The sequence below is a fragment of the Neofelis nebulosa genome, chromosome 17 (genome assembly GCF_028018385.1).
Source record: "Neofelis nebulosa isolate mNeoNeb1 chromosome 17, mNeoNeb1.pri, whole genome shotgun sequence".
Lineage (NCBI taxonomy): Eukaryota > Metazoa > Chordata > Mammalia > Carnivora > Felidae > Neofelis > Neofelis nebulosa.
This window is the reverse complement of record NC_080798.1, coordinates 110,313-128,640: the sequence shown is the minus strand read 5'-3', so window position 1 is coordinate 128,640 and position 18,328 is coordinate 110,313. Positions and strand designations below refer to the sequence as shown.

The following is an 18,328-nucleotide window of genomic DNA, read 5'->3' as shown; positions in this document are numbered from 1 at the left end:
AACATAAACCTACAAATAGGAGGATGGAGTAAGAGGTGTCAGGAAATGGCATTCTGAAGCTAGAATCAGATGGGCATGGGTGAGCTTTCACTGATTTAGTGAAAGCCACATACAAAGTTGGCACCGGGGGGAAGTGGAGGGTGGTCCCTTCAGGCTTATGCTGCAGAACTCCAGAGGACTTGAAAACAGCAGCTCAAGCCCTGAGCCCACTTGGACTATATACATCATAGAGTTCTTCATGACCACTAGACTATAACAGCTCCCACATTGACCCAGGTGTCACTTGCAGTATCTGACCTCTCATGGCCTATGTCATCTCAGTCTTGACACGCACATGTGCCCCAGCCTACAACACCCATAATGGTCAGGTGTGATTCCTGCCATGGAGAGGGCACAGACCACTTCACTGAGGATTAGTATGTGCTATTCCTCTTTTCCAGGTCTACAGGTCTTAACATCACTGGGCAGCACCTAAAGCCCCTGACATGGGTGGAATGTACTAACCAGAGGTCCAGTGCCCTCAAATTCCTATCTGCATTTATCCTAATTCCAAAGAAGCCCTTCCAGTTCTTCAGACAGTGAGGACTACACTTCCCCTAGGCTTTGCCACTCATGACAACATCTCTTTCCCTTGGCCTACAGTTCACAGTTCCCATAATGATCAAGTAACATTTAAAGTCCCCAACACAGCATGCACTACTCTTTTCTGAAACTAGCAAAAGCGTGTACCCGCCTACAGTGCCCAGAGGGCTCTTCTGGCCCCTAACACACTGGATTTCGTTTACCAGAGGGCTCTGGACCTGTTCCACATCCTTTTTGCAGGTGCATTCTAACATGGATGCTCTTTTTCCAGTTATTTGCTCACATTTCTTGGCTTAGCCTGATGTCCTTGTCATACTGCCATGATAGCACATCTTACATCCTACAGACCATATACTTATCTGCTTTGCCTGAGGCTAGCCTCATCTCTCAACCCTGGAATGGCTTCAAGGCTGCTGAATCCTATCACACTTCTGGCCTTGCCCAGACAGGGCCATTCCTTGAGGCTTGTCAAGATCCTTGGTAGGGAAGCAGGGGGAACCCTGAAGTAAGGTCTCTGGAGGACAGTAGGCCCTGAATTCCTCACTTGTATCTCCATCCACTGTTGGGGAGGAAGAATTTCCTCTGCCCTTCAAGGTCTCTCTGGCTTGTCTAAGAATCAAATTGACAAGAGATATGTTAACAGGAGAAAAATCTAATTTGGTATATATACAGTGTGCACACAGCCATAAAATTCCAAAGACAGGCAAAAGGAGGCATATATCATACTAAACAGAGAAAGGTGTAGGGGTCCATGACTGCAATAGGAAGAAATGCAATTTAAAGGAAAATGAAAGGGGCACCTGGGTGGCTTAGTTGGTTGAGCGTCTGACTCTTGATTTTGGCTCAGGTCACAATTCCAGGGTTCTTGATCAAGTGCTGCATTGGGCTCTGCACTGAGAGTGGAGCCTGCTTGAGATTCTCCTGCCCCTCTCCCCTGCTCGCTCTCTCAAAAAAATTTTTAAAAGGAAGATGAAAAAGTAAATATTTGGGGGGTGGGCATTCGGAAACAGGACACAAGAATTCGGTTAAAGAGGCCTTCCTAGGTTCCTCCCTGTCATAATGTAGTTATCTGTGGTGATAGCTCTCTTAGAGCAGATCCTCTATCAAATCCTTTTAGACAGTTGTAGGAGAGATAAAGAACTGAATCTGCCGGGTTTTTATTGCTTTTATCATAAAATCATCTTTATGCCAAAATGGCCCATCTTAGGGCTGCCTGCCCTTAGCCCTACACACGCAGACGTGTGTACACATCCAAGTTTATTCTCACTCCACTACTGGGCCCACAGTCATCTTACTCTCTTCAACTGGGGTTATGGCCAGGCTGTGATTCATGATAACCCTCAGCAGATTTGTGGTGGAGAGGATCCTGCCAATATGAGTGGTAGTCTGCATTGGGCACTGCCACTTCAAATGTGGACAGGCCAGATGGTCAGAGTCTCCAGGTTCCATTGCACACGGCCTGGTACGTGTCCGGTGTCAGGGGCTGGAAAGTCTTAGCCTGGTTGTCCAACACGAACAAGGGGTCAGCAATGACGCCTACATTGAAGCCCTCACGCACCAACCGGGACTTCACCAGTTTGAACGTGCTTGTGATCTCCAGGGCGTCCTGCAGGGACAGTAAGCATAATCCCTATTGTGAGTCCCTGGCCAAGACCTCCCCCCCCCCGCCCCCCCCCCCCCACTTCCACCACCCTGAGCTCACCTGGATACGGATGAAATGGGGTGCAGCATAGGCAGGGAGCCAAGTGCGGACATGTTGGTACATCCTCTGACCATCGAAGGTCTGGCCTGGGGCCAGCCGCACAGCAGCCATCCCCACCTTGCCCTCACAACCTGAGAAGCACAACAGTCATTCTCCACTCACCCACCTCACAGTGCTCATGGCTGACCCTCTTCCTTGGCCCATCTCTTCTCACTGGCTGTGCCCCTGCAGCTCCCCCACCTTTAAAATCTGGATAACACCCACAGACAAAATCCAGATAAAATCTGGATAAAGCTCTTGGAGGTTTAATGAGTCGAATCCTCCACACCTGGTACAGAGACGCCGTAGACGTTCACCTCCTGCAGGAAGTCCACAAGGGATAAAACGCTCTCCACCTCCCGCGTAGATACGTTCTCACCTTTCCATCTGTGGGGTTGAAGCCAATGCTTGTGACCACAACCTTGGCAAACGGGATGCCCCGCCTCTTGCCCACCAAGCCCCTCCTCCAACGAGATCTGATTGCCGGCTCTGCTCAACTCTGGCCCCTTCAGGATCGGGAAGCCCCCCCCCCCCCCCCCACACACCCCCGGAATCCGGAAATCCCGCCTCTTCGCCCTGGCTCCCTCAAAGAATCGGGGAACCCGGGCCATCCGCCCTCCCAGTTCCCTGGGGACCCGACCGGAAGGTGTCCCCCAGGCGGTCCCGAAAGTAAAGGAAGCCTTCTCGGTCCATGGCCAGCACGTCTCCGGTGTTGAAGTAAACGTCGCCCCTGCGCCGCACATTCCGCACCAACTTCCGTTCCGACAGCTCTCGTGCCCCGCGGTAGCCCAGGAAAGGGTGGTGGCCCACTATCTGGGTTAACAGGAGCCCCGCCTCCCCTGGGGGTAGAAGCAGGAATTAGGGCATTAACAATGATAAAAAACCTCAGGAGCCCACTAGCCCCCAGCCAGGAGGTTTCCAACCATGATGGACTCCATCATCGAGATCCTGCCAGAGAAGAGACAGAAAGAGACCTGGAGTTACAGAGGGAGGGAGAGACAGAAGGAGGCATTGGGATGCCTAGAAAAAGGATAACAAGCAGGGCACCTGGCTGGCTCGGTCAGTAGAACATGTGATTCTTGATCTCGGTGGTTAGTTCCAGCCCCATGTTGGATACATGAAATGAGATTACATGAAATAAGATGAGATGAAATATAAAATCTTAAAAAAGAAAAAGGATAACAAGGGTTAGAGGAAGGACAGAGACAAATGGTGCTGGGAAAAAAGAGATATAGCCAGGACTGTGTAAGACCCCCAAGAGAGAAGACCCTAGGAGAAGATATTGACAAGAGATTGATGCCTGGGAAGACATGACTTCCACTGAGAGCTCAAGAGAACAACTCAAATAGACACCCAGAGACCCAGCAGAAAAAGAGATTGAGGCAGGGTAGCTGGGCAGAACTGAGAGACAGAGGGTCCCAGGCAGTAGTCAGACAGGCCAAGGACAGGTTCTGGGTGAGGCAGTAGACACCACCACTGAGCACTGAACTCAAGGCTTTGGGCAACTTGTTCCAGCCAAGAAGCAAGATGATCCCCGTCCTTCCCACACCCAGGGAAGGCTTCCTGACCCTCGTACCTAGTCCCACAGGGATGCAGAATCCCTGACTGTCTCTGACAGGCTCCTCAGCCTCCGTGTCAAATTGTACAAGCTCAAAGGGGGACAGCATCTGAGTGGGGGATGGAGAAGGGTCAGCAGAGGTCCTGTGAGCTCAGCTTCAGTCAGGGCCACTGTCCCACCCAACCCACTCGAAGCAAGCAGCTCATCTTGCCCAGGGCCCCACAGCGGCCTGGATAGTTGACGAAGCCAATGTTGCCTTCCGTGGAGCCATAGGTTTCCAAGATCCGAATGGGGCCAAAGCGCTGCTGAAAGGACTCCCACACATCTGCTCGGAGTCCATTGCCCATTGCCAAGCGGATTGTATGTGTCCGGTCCTCTGGTCGCTGCAGGAACATCCCAAGAAGAATGAAGAGGAAGTGACCTCAAGTGTGCCCAGGAACCCTTACCTACAAAGGCTATCTTTCCATCTTTCCATCTTTACCTGGGAGGTGATTGGAGGGTCTATACCTAGGGCATCTACCAAGGGTTCTTACTTGGAGTCTGTACTTGGAGGGTTACCTGCAGAGGTTACCTGGGGGGAAGTTACCTAGAAGCCTTACCTGGAGAGATACCTAGGGGTGACTGCAGGGCTAATCCAGGTCCTCACCTAGAGGAAATATCTGGGATTTTATATAGGGGTAGTACCTGGAACTTTTACCTGGGAGAAGTTATCTGGAGGGGTTACTTAGGGGCCTTTCTTAGAGGTAAATTGGGGAGTGACTTGAAACTTCACCTTGGGGAAGGTGATACCTGGGGGCCTTATGTGGAGCATTTTACCTGGGATCCATACCTCATTGCTGTATAAGTTCACATCTGGTGAGTTTACCCTGAGCCACCCCCTGTTCTAGGCTCTTTATATATGTTTTATTCTCACAAACATTCCCTTTGAATTATTTTCCCCATTTTCCAAATGAGGACACTGAGGCTGCTGAGAGAGGTGAAGTCACCTGCCCAAGGTAGCACTGCTGATCATCAAAGGAGCCACGATTGGAAACTTTGTGTGAGATTCATCATCTGTGGCTGTTACCTGGGGAGTTTTACCTAAGGGACCTTGCTTGACTCCTGTATGTGAATCTACCTGAAACCTTTACCTGGTATGACATCTGGGATTTCATACCCTAGGTGTTCACCATGGAGCCCTAATCTTAGCACCTCACCTGTGGAGTGTTACACAGGTACCGCAGGACCTCGCCTACATACAGGATCACAGTCACACCATGCTGCCGACAGTCATCCCAGAAGCAGGAAGCAGAGAACTTGGGGGCCAGGACACAGGTTGCTCCTGAGAGGGGAGAGAAGAAAGGGTTTCAGGTCATGCTTCCATGCCACTGTGATAAGCTGCTCTGATCATATGACTGTGACCCTCTGAAGCACAGGTTTTGGAGCCGATCTGTGTGTCCCTGGTGGAGCCAGGACTACCTGCATGAGACGAGCATAGATGGGCATGGGTTCGAATCCTATCTTCAGAATGTGTACCAAGCTCAATGCTTGGTACAAAGTGAGCACTGCTAAGTAAGGGCTATGGATATTAACCATTAATGATTATTAGAAATGTTTTATGAATGTCATAAAGGTCTTCAAGAACTGGTAAAACCCGGGGGAACGTTGATAGGGAGTTTTCCAAATAAAGCTCCCCAGTATATAAATCATAAGCTTGTACACCTGAAACTAGTGTAACATTGTGCCAACTATCAATCAATCAATCTCCCCTATTTATCTTAGCCTCTCTAAGGTAGGATAATAGTTATGGGCTGCCCTCAATGTGATGTATTAGGAAGTACAATGCACCCCACCAAGGTTCTTGCCAACAATAATTGAACTGAATCTAATAATTGAACTGAATCTAATATCTCTAGAGGGAATTTCCAGGGGAGGGGCACCTAGGTGGCTCAGTTGGTTAATAGTCCAACTCTTCATTTTGAATCAGGTCATGATCCCCCATTTTGTGAGTTCGAGCCCCACGTCAGGCTCTGTGCTGGCTGTGTGGAGCCTGCTTGGGAGTCTCTCTCCCTCTCTCTGCCCCTGCCCACTCCTGTTGTCTCAATAAATAAATAAATAAATAAATAAATAAAACTTTAAAATCTGCAGGGTAAAGAGGAGCAGAGAACAAACAAGTACTGTGAGGGGACTTTAACTGTAAAAAGACAATTAGACAATTGGGAAGATTTGAACATGACCTGTGCATCAGATGATATTAAAGTTACTGTTAATTTTGTCAGGTGTGATATCACTATGGTGACAGGTTTTTTTTTTTTTTTTTAAGCTTTATGTATTATTTTTGAGAGACAGAAAGAGACAGAGTGTGAGCAGGGGAGGGGCAGAGAGAGAGGAAGACACAGAATCTGAGGCAGGCTCCAGGCTCTGAGCTGTCAGCACTGAGTCCAATGCGGGGCTTGAACCCATGAACCATGAGATCATGACCTGAGCCAAAGTCAGACGCTTAACCAACTAAGCCACCCAGCCACCTCTATGGTGACAGTTTTTGTCATTATATATTAGAGATACATACTGATATACTTATAAACAAAAAGATACAGTGGCTAAAATTTCTTCTAAAATAATCCAGAAATGAAGAGGGGAATTATATATGAAATAAAACTAGTAACATGTTAACAATTGTCAAGGGTGGATGAGGATATGTGGGATATCATCAAACTATTTTCTCTACTTTTGCTTACTGTGTATATTTGAAAGCAAAATGCTGACGGTGGCCGAAGCTGGGTGGTTGGGTACATGAGGATCATGTAGAAATATCTAGAAATTTGTATATGTTTCAAAATTTTTATAAAAAATTGAAAAGAAAATATTGGAGAGGTCCCAGTCTGAATTGCTAATCAGGTGTCCAGGATGATAGCCCAGTGGAATTCTTGGTGAATACCTACCCTTCACTGACTATCCCAGCATTCATACCACCTCATTACCTTCGGACCACAGCAAAGCCATTAGGGATTGTCTAAGTGACCAAGTTTCTGTCCAAGTAGCCCTGGGGCCTGCTATTGTGTGTCCCTTGTCAAAGGTGAGAACCTTGGTGCTGGGTAACCTGTGGGGACTTGTCACCCTGAAAGCCCACTCTGATATTGAGTCTGGAGGTCCCATGGATTGGAGAGGTCTTCAGAAAAGGTCTTACCAAGCTCCAGGCAGCCAAGAATTCCAAGGATAAGCCCCATCACATGGTACAGAGGCAAGACTGTGTAGACCACGTCATCAGCTGTGACCCCACCCAGGGACAGCATCTTGCACATCTGTAGCAGCCGTTCCTGTGTGACAATGGCCGGCTTTGGGAGTCCTGGCGAATGGAGTGGGAAGGGTGGGTGGTGAAAGGACAGTACAAGAGGGACCAGCATACAGGAGTGGGTCTCTGTGGTCAGGTCTGCAGTGAGGGGCTTGAGGCTCTTAGAAGGTGGTCAAGTATGGGGATTTGAGGGTGGGCTCAGGGAAGAAAAATTCCAAATTTAGTGGCTGTTTACTGGGCAGAAGCAGGATTCTGGCGCTGACCATTCAATTCACACTGGGGATCAGAGTTCAGGCCAGGTGTCACAATCAAAGGGCAGGATGGGTTTCAGAGGTCAAGTTTGAGGCACATGTCAACTTGGGGTCAGAGCAGCATAAGGGTTCAGAGGTCAGGGCTAGAGTTGCTGGGCACCCTCACCAGTGGTCCCTGAGGTGTAGATAAACAGGGCAGGGCTTTTTGATGTGATCCGAGCACGTAGGTCAGCGGGCACAGGGTCGATGGGTGCAACGTCAAGAGCAGCCCCCAGAGCCCCCACTCCTGGGGTTGGGGAGGAGTGGCTGAGGTAGAAGCATCGGATGTTCTCTGCCTGTAGCTTGGGAAGGACCTCTTCCAGATTCTCCTGGAGGTCTGCAGGGAAAAGAAATTGGGGAAAGGCCCATATCTGACATCAAGAGGGGAGACCCAAGACCCAAAGATAGGGGAGAAGAGTCTACTGCAAGCAATACAGAAAGCAGCCCCCAGAGAAGAACTTTTGCATTCTTATGTAAAGAGCCCCATAATTAGTATTTGTTGGCAAAAAGGATCAAAACAGACGTGGTGAAGAAAAAAGTCAGCCCCCACCAGGACCACTGAATAGCAGTTCTCCAAGTCTGTCCCCTGCTCCATCCCCCTCTGTCCTCTACTAGCCTCTGAGGTCCTCACCTGGGTCCACCACCAGCAACCGAGCCCCAGAGCTCAGTACGGAGTGTAGCAGGGGTGCCCCCCGGGCATGTGGATTAATCCAGGCGACGGGGCAGCCCAACTTGGCCAGCCCCAGCCACAAACCTAGGGCCGGAATGGTCTGGGAGGCCAGCACTAGGAGGGCGGCAGGCTCCCCAGCAAGCAAGCCTGTGAGGCTGCCCAGCTCGGCCTTCAGGGCCCACACTGCCTGGCATGCTCTCTCGTCCAGCTCCCTGAAGGTGACCGAGCGGCCCCCCGGACCCTTCCACACCAAGGGCGCCCGGTCCGGCTGTGCTTGTGCTCGCCGCTCAAAGGTATCCACAAAGGTGTTGGGCGGCTGGCGGCTCATGCGCGCCTTGATGTTCAGCCCCAGGTGGAGGATCCCGAAGATGTAGGCCAAGTCTGCAGGCAGCCAGCGCAGCCCTGGGGGTGGCCGTGCGGGTAACACAGCCAGCATGAGTGCCGCGGCCACCAGACTCAGCCAGTGGGGCATCCAGGGGTAGAGCCAGGGCCGCGCCAGCATGGCCAGGCCGAGCAGCACACAGAAGATAGAGTCCCCCAGGAGCCAGCGCAGTGCCAGGACCACCGCAGCAGGCCATGCGGACTGTCCCAGGCACAGCAGCAGCAACAGTAAAAAGGCCAGTCGCAGCCAGACGCCCATCGCACCCGCTCCGTTCTCAGAGAAGCTTCCACAGAATGGTAACTTCTGCCAGGGGCTGCCTAGCTTTGATCTCTGACCCTTCAGCCCCACCCCCTAGCGGTAGCCCAGGAGCTGTTGACTGCTATGCTCCTGCCCTCTGGACTCTACTCCCAGCCATTTTGGACCTGTTTGTTTCACTGTGCCTACCTCCTACCAGGTACATGGCAGGCACCGAGTAAATACTTGAATGAATAAATCCAGTGCCTGAATGCAAACCCAGTTCTGATGTCCCCATCCCCACCCATGGGCTGGGCCCTATGACACTGTGCTTCACCCCCCTGGCATGGATGGGGACTGTCTTCGGGGTTCAGGAGGCTGAACTCCCCCTCCCCCGGGGAACATGGGCAGGGCAGTTTATGAATGGTTGGACAGAAAAGCCTTAACCCTTCACCTTTGGGAGGCAGTCACAGAGGGGGAGCTCAGAAAGGCGTTGCCATTGACCCAGGAGCCTACAGGTCAGGGCGGAGCACCACCCTCCAGCTCAATCCCCTCTCCACCTGCTTCAAATCCTTAAGACAGGTGCCGCCAATGCTCTGGAGTAAGAAGAGTGACCGCTTTCTTGGCTGGCAGCTGAACTGATGCGGGGTCTTGTGACACTGCTTCACTACTGGGTATCAGTATCTTCAGCTGCCCAGTGGGCAGCCCAACGGTCCTGGCTGCTGCTCCCACCTCCTGCCTGGCACTTCAGAAGTTAATGGCCGAGGCAGGTATCCTGGGGCTCAGATCCCCACATGGTAGCCTAACCCCAAAGACTCCCTGGACCCCCTCAAAAGTAAGGTGCTCAACCATCGTGCCCATCAGAATGGGGGAGGGGGAAGACTCAAATCCAAAGGACCTTGAGATTCCGGAGGTGGGGGGTGGTGAGATCTAGGGGGAAGGGCCTCAATTCTGCATCTTGGACAGCAGCAGCTGGGATTCTGAGGGTTTCCCACATGTGGCCTCTCTCTCCCAGACTCATCTCAGGCCTGGCCTACACGTCTCCCCACAGGGCAAGGGCTCTAGAAGAGTCAAGCACCAGTCATGTGTGCATCCCACACCCTCCCTGAAATGGCCAAGCCTACCGTCCTGTCTCTGCCCAGAGAGCCCAGTAGGTGGCAGCAGTGTTGCCCAGAGGCGGGGGCACTGAGTCCTGACTGCCACAGCCAGTGTGTGAGGGACAGAAACGCACCCATCCGGGAGTTCAGAGCTTCCGGGTTTCGGACCCATGGCCCACAGTACTTTATTAGAGAGCAGGAGTCCCGAGGCCCGACCCCAGTCCATGATGGGTCCACTGAGCCCCCTTAGACACCAGATTGAGGGAGGGGTAGTTCGGGGTGGGGAGCCAGGGTTCTTACCCAGCTTGACACTGGGGCAGAGAGGAGCAGCTCCAGAACCCACACTCACGCAAGGAGTCAGAGCCACAAATCTTGGGCCTGGCCCAAGGGTCTGAGCGCCCAGTTTAGGCTGGAGATGATCCAGTTCTCAGGGATGGTCGGGTCTCTGACCAACCCCATCCCCAGCCTGCCACTATCAGGAGGGTCCGAGTACGAAGGAGTACAGTAGTAAGGCAGGCTGAACCCCTGGTCAGGTCTGGAAAGAAGGGTGGTAGCAGAGGGAGGGCCTGTGCTCTGGGGAAAACGTGGTTTGGTAGTGGGAACGTGGTCAAGGCGTCTAGGCAGGTGTGAAGCGGCTCGGCAGGGGTGTTACCGGTTCCGCAGTGGTCGTGGCCTAGTTCCACAGGAGGTCGCGGACCTGCAGGGGTTGGCCTACAGCGCGGGAGCGTGGTCAATCCCGCGGCAGGCGTAGCCGGGCCCAGGCCTGGATCAAGGTGCAGGGTGCGCGGCCAGGTGGCGCTCCAGCAGCGCGCGGTGTGAGAAGACCTTGCCGCAGGCGGGGCACGGCGCGCGCTCGGGCCGATGCGTGCGCATGTGCACGTTGAGTGAGCTCTTCTGCGTGAAGCGCTTGGCGCAGACAGCGCACTGGAAGGCGCGCACGCCTGTGTGCGTGACCATATGCTTCAGCAGGTAGTCGCGCAGCGAGAAAGATCGCCAGCACACGGCGCATTGGTGGGGCTTCTCCCCTGTGGGCGACAGGGCATGCCGCGCACGTATGTCATCTGGGAAGGAGCCCCGGGGAGCCTTTGACGGGCAGGGACTCCCCTCTCCTCCCAAACTGCCCATCAACCCTGAATCCCCCTGCCCTTAAGGGACACCCCTTCCACTCCCGGACCACTCCTGGACCTTCCGGCCCAACAGGGAACCCCTCCCCCACCCGGCCATGACCCAGTATGTTTCCCCACTCAGCGGGGATGCCGCTTTCCCGGACCCTTACCGTAATACCAGGATACCACCGTCAGGGGCCCTCAACTCTAACAGGTATCCTCCCAACAGGGAATCCTGCCGGTCTGGGACATCGTTGCCTGACAGGACTTGACCGCTGAGGTCTCCCCCACCTCCAGGAAATTCCCTTCCCCTAACTCCTGCCATGCCCATGGAGCATTCTGTACTTTGATCGCTGGCCACCATTCTGGTAACAGTCTGGCAAGGCCCAGCACACTTACACTGTGAGGGACGCGGGCATACCTGCCTGGTTCCTGCTGGAAGCCCTGTTGCCCAGAAAACCCTTGTCTGCTGGCAGCTATAATGTACCTGGGGTGCCAGAGTAGGCTGCCCCCTTTACCCTGATCAGAGAAGGGGGAGGCTGGCTGTATTGGCCCCTAGATTCATCAGGTGTTAAGAAAAAAAAACAAAAAACAAAAAAACCCCACCTATCTCAGCGGCAGAGGGCTGCAGGGCAGTGCCTGGGCAGGGAGTTCCCCCAGACCAGGCCTTGCACCTGGCTAAGGCCACATGAAGCTGGCAAATCTTGGCTGGTACTACCTTGGGGCCCCTGACAGCTCTCCACAGGCTACATCTATATCCTCTCTCCTTCAACCCCAAGACAGCCAGGTAGGGATTTAAAACTAAATCACGTCTCACTCACTTCCCACTTCAGATCACTGATGCCTTCTCCAACATTCACAGTGAAATCCCAAGTTCCTGGCCCTGCAGAACTCCCCACTCCACTCCTACAGGTGTTCCAGCCAAACCTTTGCTTTTCCTAACAACATCCAGTTTGGCCCTGCAAGCAGTCTTTGACATTCCATACCCCTGTCCTCTACCTGAGCCTCTAGGGAGCACCCTGGACACCCTGTGACACATCCAGGACCTGCCAGCCACCACCTCAGCCCTTAGCTCCATAATCTCCAGTGCACCATCTAGCACACTCTCTACCTCTCCCTGAGCCAGTAAAGAGCCACCTCCCAGACACCCCAAGGGTTTAGGGGTACTCTCAGTGGTCTTCGAGGAGCTCCCCTTTCCTCCCTCTGCAGTTGTGGGGTCCCCACACTGCAGCCCCATCTCCCTCCAGCCGCGATCAGGCCACCTCTCTGCCAGCTTCGAAGGCTAGGCCAGCAAACCCACTCTCCCCTCACATCCAGTGCCAGTCACAGGACCCACTGACAGCCAGGGAGACCTAGGAGACTCCTCTACCTGGCCACATATTCCTGCCAAGGCTCCATCCCTCCTGCCCATCCCAAGCTTCATCGTGGTGACTAAAAGCTCCACTGCCAGCTTTCCAAAAGCTCTGGGCAAGTTCCTGCTCCTTAACCTAGCCTGAGGATTCTCCCTGCACCAATAAATTGAAATAGGGGTTGGGCAGGAGAACCTGCTTCTCCATGTGGATGGGGTTCCCCCCCCCCCCCCACATCGCACTTGGGGCTCAATTTCCAGGTTCCACTGGGGTCAAGAAAAAGCAACATAACTACATGAGTGCCTCCACCCCACTTGCCTAGTGCCCAATCACCCCTCAGGCTTGAATCTCCAATGACCAAAGGGCTCAGAGACCCATCCTGGCTCACCCGAGTGGATGAACATGTGCTTGGTGTAGTTTTTCCGCGAGCTGAACGTCTTTCGGCAGTGACTGCACTCATAGGCAGGCGGCTCGGAACCCGGGGCTCTGGCAGGGGTGGCCGAGGGGGCCACAGCGGGAGCGGTGGGCGGGGCTGGGGCCTCCCCCGGAGGAGCAGGAGCGCTAGGGGCCGCATCTGGCTGGAGTGTGGGATAGAAGGCGGAAGGGAGCGCAGGAGTAGGCCCCGAGGGTGCGGGAGGAGGTTGCGCAGGTGGCCCAGGAGCGCCCAGATGAAAGGGGAAAAGTGAGACAGGTGGCCCCTGGGTCTTCACGCCTGGGGCTCGGGATCCAGACAGGACACAATCAGGCGGGGCCGGCGTCTCGGCGGGACAGGCTTCCGCCGCGGTGCCATCCTCATCTTGCCAAGCGGAGACGTAGCTCTCGGGGAACACATCCTCGGCCGCCGAAGCGCCCCGAAGAAAGTCCCTGCCGGCGCCGCCATAGTCCGAAAGGCCGGCGGGTGCGGGCGGCTCCTCGCACGCGCTGTCAGGGGCGGCGGTGAGGAAGCCGGCAGCGCAGTCTGGGAAGGAAGGGGGCGCTTGGCCCTCTCCTGGGCCGCCGCTTTCGCCGTCCTCGCCGTCGGTTTCATCATCGGTGTCCTCCTCGCCGTCACCGCCGTCGTCTGTGGCCGCGGGAAGGGAGGGGTCGACTTCCGACCCCTCCGCCTTGGTGGGCGCAGTGGGCGCCGGCAGCTGCAAGCGCGCCGGCTGGCGCTGCTTGCGGCTATGCGCGGCACCGGGGTGGCCCGGAGGGCGCGCGGCCAGCAAGTGGCGCAGGCGGTGGCGTAGCTGCGCAGGTGCAAGAGGTGGGGGCACGGGCGTGGGCAGGGGCGCGGGCGCGCCGGGGACCGGGGCTCGGGCGCGGGCGATGATCTGGGTGCACTCGTCTATGACCGTCTGGATGCGCAGCACCGACGCGGCCGTGAGCACCTGCAGCGCTTCGCCTTGTGCCACTACAAGCGAGCCGCTGTAGAGGAACTCGACGAGCTGGCGCACCGTTTGCGCCGGCACCACTGGCGGCACGCGGATCTCGGAGTGGCCGAGCAGCAGCTTGTCCTGGAAGAAGGGCGAGCCGGCAGCCAACACGCAGCGATGGGCACGCAGCGAAGCCTCACGGATCCGCACAGTCACGTCGCAGAAATGACCACCCAGCCGCTGCCCGTTGAGGGTCTCGAGCAGCGAGCGGGAGAAGTTCTGCAGGTGTATGTGGTGCACCGCCTCTGCTGCAGCCATCTGCACCGGATGGGGGGGGGGGAAGGTCAGCCAGGGCCCCCCCCCCCTCCCCGCCTCATTGTCCCTGCCCCTTGAGCCCTTATTGCGGGACAAGGCCCATGGGCGCACCATAGTCCCAGCCCTTCCCAAAAGGCCCCTCGAGCCCTATTCCCATATAGAGGACTACCCCCAACTCCCACCCCCAGACTCCAGGACCTCTGCAGCTCCACCTAGGAAACTCCCGGCACACCCCTGGGAGAAGGTTGGGAATACCAAATATCTGGCTCCCTCCCAGTCTTGCTGACTGCCCAGCGGAGGGTCCAGAGCTCAGCTTCCCCTATACTGGTTCACACCCCCCTCGCCCTAACTCCAGTATCCATAAACCTTCCCCATGTCCCCCTTCCAGGGACCAGCTCTGTGGAGAAGAGGGCAGGGATGCCCATCCCGAACTGGCTGTCACACCTTATCCACTCCGCATCAGGGCTGGCTGTGATTCCTCCCACTCTCAGCTTCTTTTTGATCTCCCTTTACTACATCATCCAACCTTGGAGCATTCAAGACCCCGTGGAGACCAAAGTCTGTTGCCTCGGAATTGGGTTATGTTAACTAGTGTATGCAGAGGTCTTCGCCGGGGCGTGATGGCACGACCTGCCTCCTGGGCTAAGCGTTTCAGGGTGTGCGTGGTCACAAAGGGTTGAGAGTAGGTTGGGCATAGCCTGGCGGGCATTCCACAGAAGAAAAATACAAGGTCTCTGGCAGACCCCAACGCAGCAGGTAGGGAGGTGCCCCCTGCAGCCTGGTGCATCTTGGAATCTTGATATAGCCTGGAGGGCACAAGGTGTGGGTGTGGTGTAGAGAGGGGGCTTGTGTGGACTTTGAAGGGTGTGTGGTTGGGAAGGGAAAGGTGGAATAGCAGCAGCCTCCAGATCAGCATGTCTGAGCAACCCGGATGATTCTTGTCAAAACTTTAGCTTCCTAATCCCAGCACTGCCCATGCTCAGACACCAGAAAGGGGAGGGGATACCGCTCCCCAGGGGACTCTGGGACTCTGAGAAGCTCTGATACTTCACCCGTCATCACTCATCAAGTAGGCACCATGCTCACTAGGATAAGTTTCCCCTCTACCAAACAAAGATGGGTTTGGCTCATCCTGTACTCAAGCCACACACAACTCCAGTCTAGGGGAGGACAGTCGGGACACAGGTCACACCCTGACACTCACTCTCACTCCACCAGCCTAGCTCAGGCGGGGTCACACAGCCCTGGAGTGTGGCTTCTCTTAACCTTCCTGGTCTAATGGGGTCTCAGACTCATCCCCTCTGGCTCCTCTTACCCAAACCACCTTTCCTCTTCTGGGTCCAGACCCCTCCCTTTCTTGCATGTTCTATATCTTACCCTCACATCACTTCGCACACCTCCACTGCCCCGGTACCATTGGTGGAGGCTGATGGGAGTCATTTCCTTGTGTTACCCGCCCCCCGCCCCCCCCCCCCCGGTCTATTCCCCCACGCGACAGCCAGAGGGAGCCTGTTCAGACCTGACAGATCGGGACCCTCCTCTGCTCAGAGCCCTCCATGGTGATGAATTAATTCTTGGCAATTCGTCAAAAAAGCCAAGTCTTTGCACATATCGTTATCTATGCCACAGCACTTTTCCCCGTCTTTATTCACCCACCGTCTAAAGACCTTCAAATCTGTGTCTGGGCGACTGGGGCAGAAACCTGCGCATCAACCCATACGACTTGAAGCCTGCCTTTTCCGACCCACCTCCACCCTGCTCCCGGTCTGTGATCTCTCAGTCCAGACGCAGCAGGGTCTTCTTGGCGCCTCAGAACAAAGGCCCACCCTCCCGGGTATGGCGCCGCATTCTCGCTGCCACGCCTTTGCCCACGCCATGCGCTTTGCTCCAAGCACTCTTTCCCATACTCTGCTCCATTGCTCGCTCCCTACCCTAACCCCAAAGCCCCCTCTCTGATCCGCTCGGGCTGCCCCCGCTCCAGACCCGGCCAACCTGTATTTCCCGCCTCCGCGCGCTAGCCAGAGCCATGCCCCCATCCTGCAGCGCCCCCTCACGTCCACAGCGTGCACTCCAAACCTAGCGCCGGCGCCCTCCCTTGGGCACGCCCCGGCCTGCCCGCCGGCCCTGCAGCAGGGGGATGCCCGCCCGACCCCACCTCCGGCTCCTTCTCAGGCACCAGGCCGGGACTTGGCCTTCTCCCGCTCACCACCGCCAAGGCCACGCTTTCAGGCTGCGACGCCGGCGGAACCGAAGTCCGCAGCCGCTGTGGCGCAGGGAAGCGCTAGGTCGGAGCACGTTTCCGGTGTTTCTATGGCGATCAGCCGCCGCTTCAGGCCGGTAGGTATTGAACTTCCTGCTCTCGACCGAGTCGCAACTAAAGTCGCCGAGGCTCGGGCTGCGGGGCAGCAAGGAATGTCTCGGCCAGGACACGCTTCCGGCGTCGCCCTAGGGACTGGGATGCGCCGGGGCCTGCGCTGTCAATCTGCGGGCCACGCCCTCGTGCGCTCCCGGCTGTGTAGAGCTGCTGCAAGGCGACAAAGGCTGGGAAGGCGGTCTGAAGCCCTAGATGGGTCTCGGCTGGTTTAGACTCCATTGCGACCCCAGGTGGCGGCCTTCTCCCCAGAGCAAGAGTGGAGGCAGGAGTAGGGCTCACCCCTGGTCCATCGGACTCCAGCCCTTGCGTGGACTGCAGAAGAGATATTCCTGCAGCCGAACTCCACACCCGCCGGTAGCTACGAGTGGAATGAGGGAGCAGACACCACCCCAGGCCCTGGCTCCCATCTACCACCCCTTCCGCCCCTCAAGCCTGTGTCCCAGGTAGAAGGTGGAGGCAACCTGTCTCTATGACCCCCTACCTCCTCACACACACACCAGGCCCACCCGCCCCAGGGCGCGTAATGAACGAACGAATGAATGGATATTGAACTGAATGCCTTCTGCACTCAGCGCTCTGGGACACACCTCAGAATAAAAGGAAAGTGGGGGTGAGATGGATAGTACATCTGCCAAGACTGTGGTGTCCAGCCAGACTCCAAAGATCAGAAGTCACTTTAGGGGACAGAATATGTGGGAAGAGTTGTGTGGAAACAGACTTGGTCTGCAAAGACCCTGAGATGGGGCTAGCTACCCAGGACACCTGTGAACCAGGCTGGATGGTGAGGCTGGAGTGGTGGGCTGGCCTAGCCTTATGCTTTGTTCCTGGGGTCTAGAGGCAAGGCAGGAGGACGTAAAGGTCAGAAGATTTCCCTGAGACCTCAGTGGACCCCATGCCTTATGCAGCAGGTGTGCGGTCCAGCATGGGGGGAGGGGTGCTGACTTAGCCTCCAGTATGGGGACAAGATCAGAGGACCTGCCTCCCACCTTGGTCAGCTGCTGGGCAACTGTATTGGGCACATCTATAGATGTGTTGAAGTTAGAAGGATTCCAGGGGCTTTGAAGCTGGAGGGGGGCATGTGACAAGAAATATAGGGGGAAATTCTAGAATCTGAGAAGAGGACCACATGACAGCTAGCAAAAAAAAAAAAAAAAAAAAATAGGGGCCCCAGTCTACAACTGCATGGAATTACAATCTGCTAACTACTTGAATGAACTGGGAAGCTGATTTTTCCCTAGAGCTTCTGAATAAGAGCCCAGCCCCGCCCCAAACTTGATTGCAGCCTTTGTGAGACCTGGATCAGAGGCCACTGCCTGGGTGTCTAACCTGCAGAACAGTAAGCTAATAGATGGGTGTCGTTTTAAGTTACTGAATTTGTGGTAATTGTTAAGTAACAATAGAAAATGAATACAGCTGCCAGAGACTTAGGGCCTGCACACAGTAAGTGTCTGATAATGCCACTGTTTTCCTATCTGATGAATCCTTTCCCCTTGCCTCTCTCTTGCTGAATGCTTCATTTCTGCCTCACCAGCATTTATCATCCAGCTTGGTGGTCTCATTACTCCATCCTACAAGCAGAGGCACTTGGGGGTGAGAGAGGGAAACAAACATCCAGACACATGGCTGGAACAGAATCAGGCCAGTAGAGAAGCATGTATGAGGTCTCTGAGGAGGGAGGGTGGCTTCCCTAGGGTGAGGCAAGTGGGAGTTGCTATGGAGATTGCGGATGTTGAGAGTGGAGTGGGGGAGGACCAAAGTCCCATCTGCAGGTTTGAAGGACTGAGGGGAGGGTAGTGGATCTAGTGGGGCAGCAAAACAGGAGGCTTAAAAGACAGCAATGGCTGCTCAGACCTCAGTGGGAAGGCCAGAAGGGGACAGATACAGAGTAGGAAGGAGAGGACATGGGTGGCTTCAGAGAAGGTCTTAGTGTTGAGGGTGAGATGGAGTAACTGGCCCAGTAGGAGGCAGAAGGGAGAAACACAAACCCTGACACTGCTCAGGCAGCAA

General features: G+C 55.1%; 2 protein-coding genes across 6 annotated transcripts; both read right to left on the bottom strand.

The window, feature by feature from the left end:
• Positions 1-1,723: 1,723 nt before the first annotated feature.
• Positions 1,724-8,841, bottom strand: SLC27A5 (solute carrier family 27 member 5). Of its 2 annotated transcripts, XM_058706919.1 has the most exons (10): positions 8,074-8,815; positions 7,570-7,779; positions 7,048-7,206; positions 5,078-5,202; positions 4,070-4,264; positions 3,900-3,990; positions 2,964-3,162; positions 2,613-2,710; positions 2,285-2,415; positions 1,724-2,188 (listed from the first exon to the last, which is right to left on the bottom strand). In XM_058706919.1, exons 1-10 carry the CDS (start codon positions 8,750-8,752, stop codon positions 2,012-2,014), a joined length of 2,064 nt encoding a protein of 687 aa, XP_058562902.1. In that variant the 5' UTR covers positions 8,753-8,815; the 3' UTR covers positions 1,724-2,011. The 2 variants fall into 2 exon arrangements, 1 of the variants encoding a protein (XP_058562902.1); XR_009255739.1 differs by lacking the exon at positions 1,724-2,188 and having other exon boundaries at positions 2,302-2,415; positions 2,703-3,162; positions 8,074-8,841.
• Positions 8,842-9,978: 1,137 nt separating this feature from the next.
• ZBTB45 (zinc finger and BTB domain containing 45) lies at positions 9,979-16,452 on the bottom strand. Of its 4 annotated transcripts, none has more exons than XM_058706941.1 (3): positions 16,154-16,452; positions 12,669-13,950; positions 9,979-10,850 (listed from the first exon to the last, which is right to left on the bottom strand). In XM_058706941.1, exons 2-3 carry the CDS (start codon positions 13,948-13,950, stop codon positions 10,594-10,596), a joined length of 1,539 nt encoding a protein of 512 aa, XP_058562924.1. In that variant the 5' UTR covers positions 16,154-16,452; the 3' UTR covers positions 9,979-10,593. The 4 variants fall into 4 exon arrangements, with proteins under 4 accessions (XP_058562924.1, XP_058562922.1, XP_058562921.1 ...); XM_058706939.1 differs by having other exon boundaries at positions 16,103-16,451; XM_058706938.1 differs by lacking the exon at positions 16,154-16,452 and adding an exon at positions 15,940-16,051.
• Positions 16,453-18,328: the final 1,876 nt, after the last annotated feature.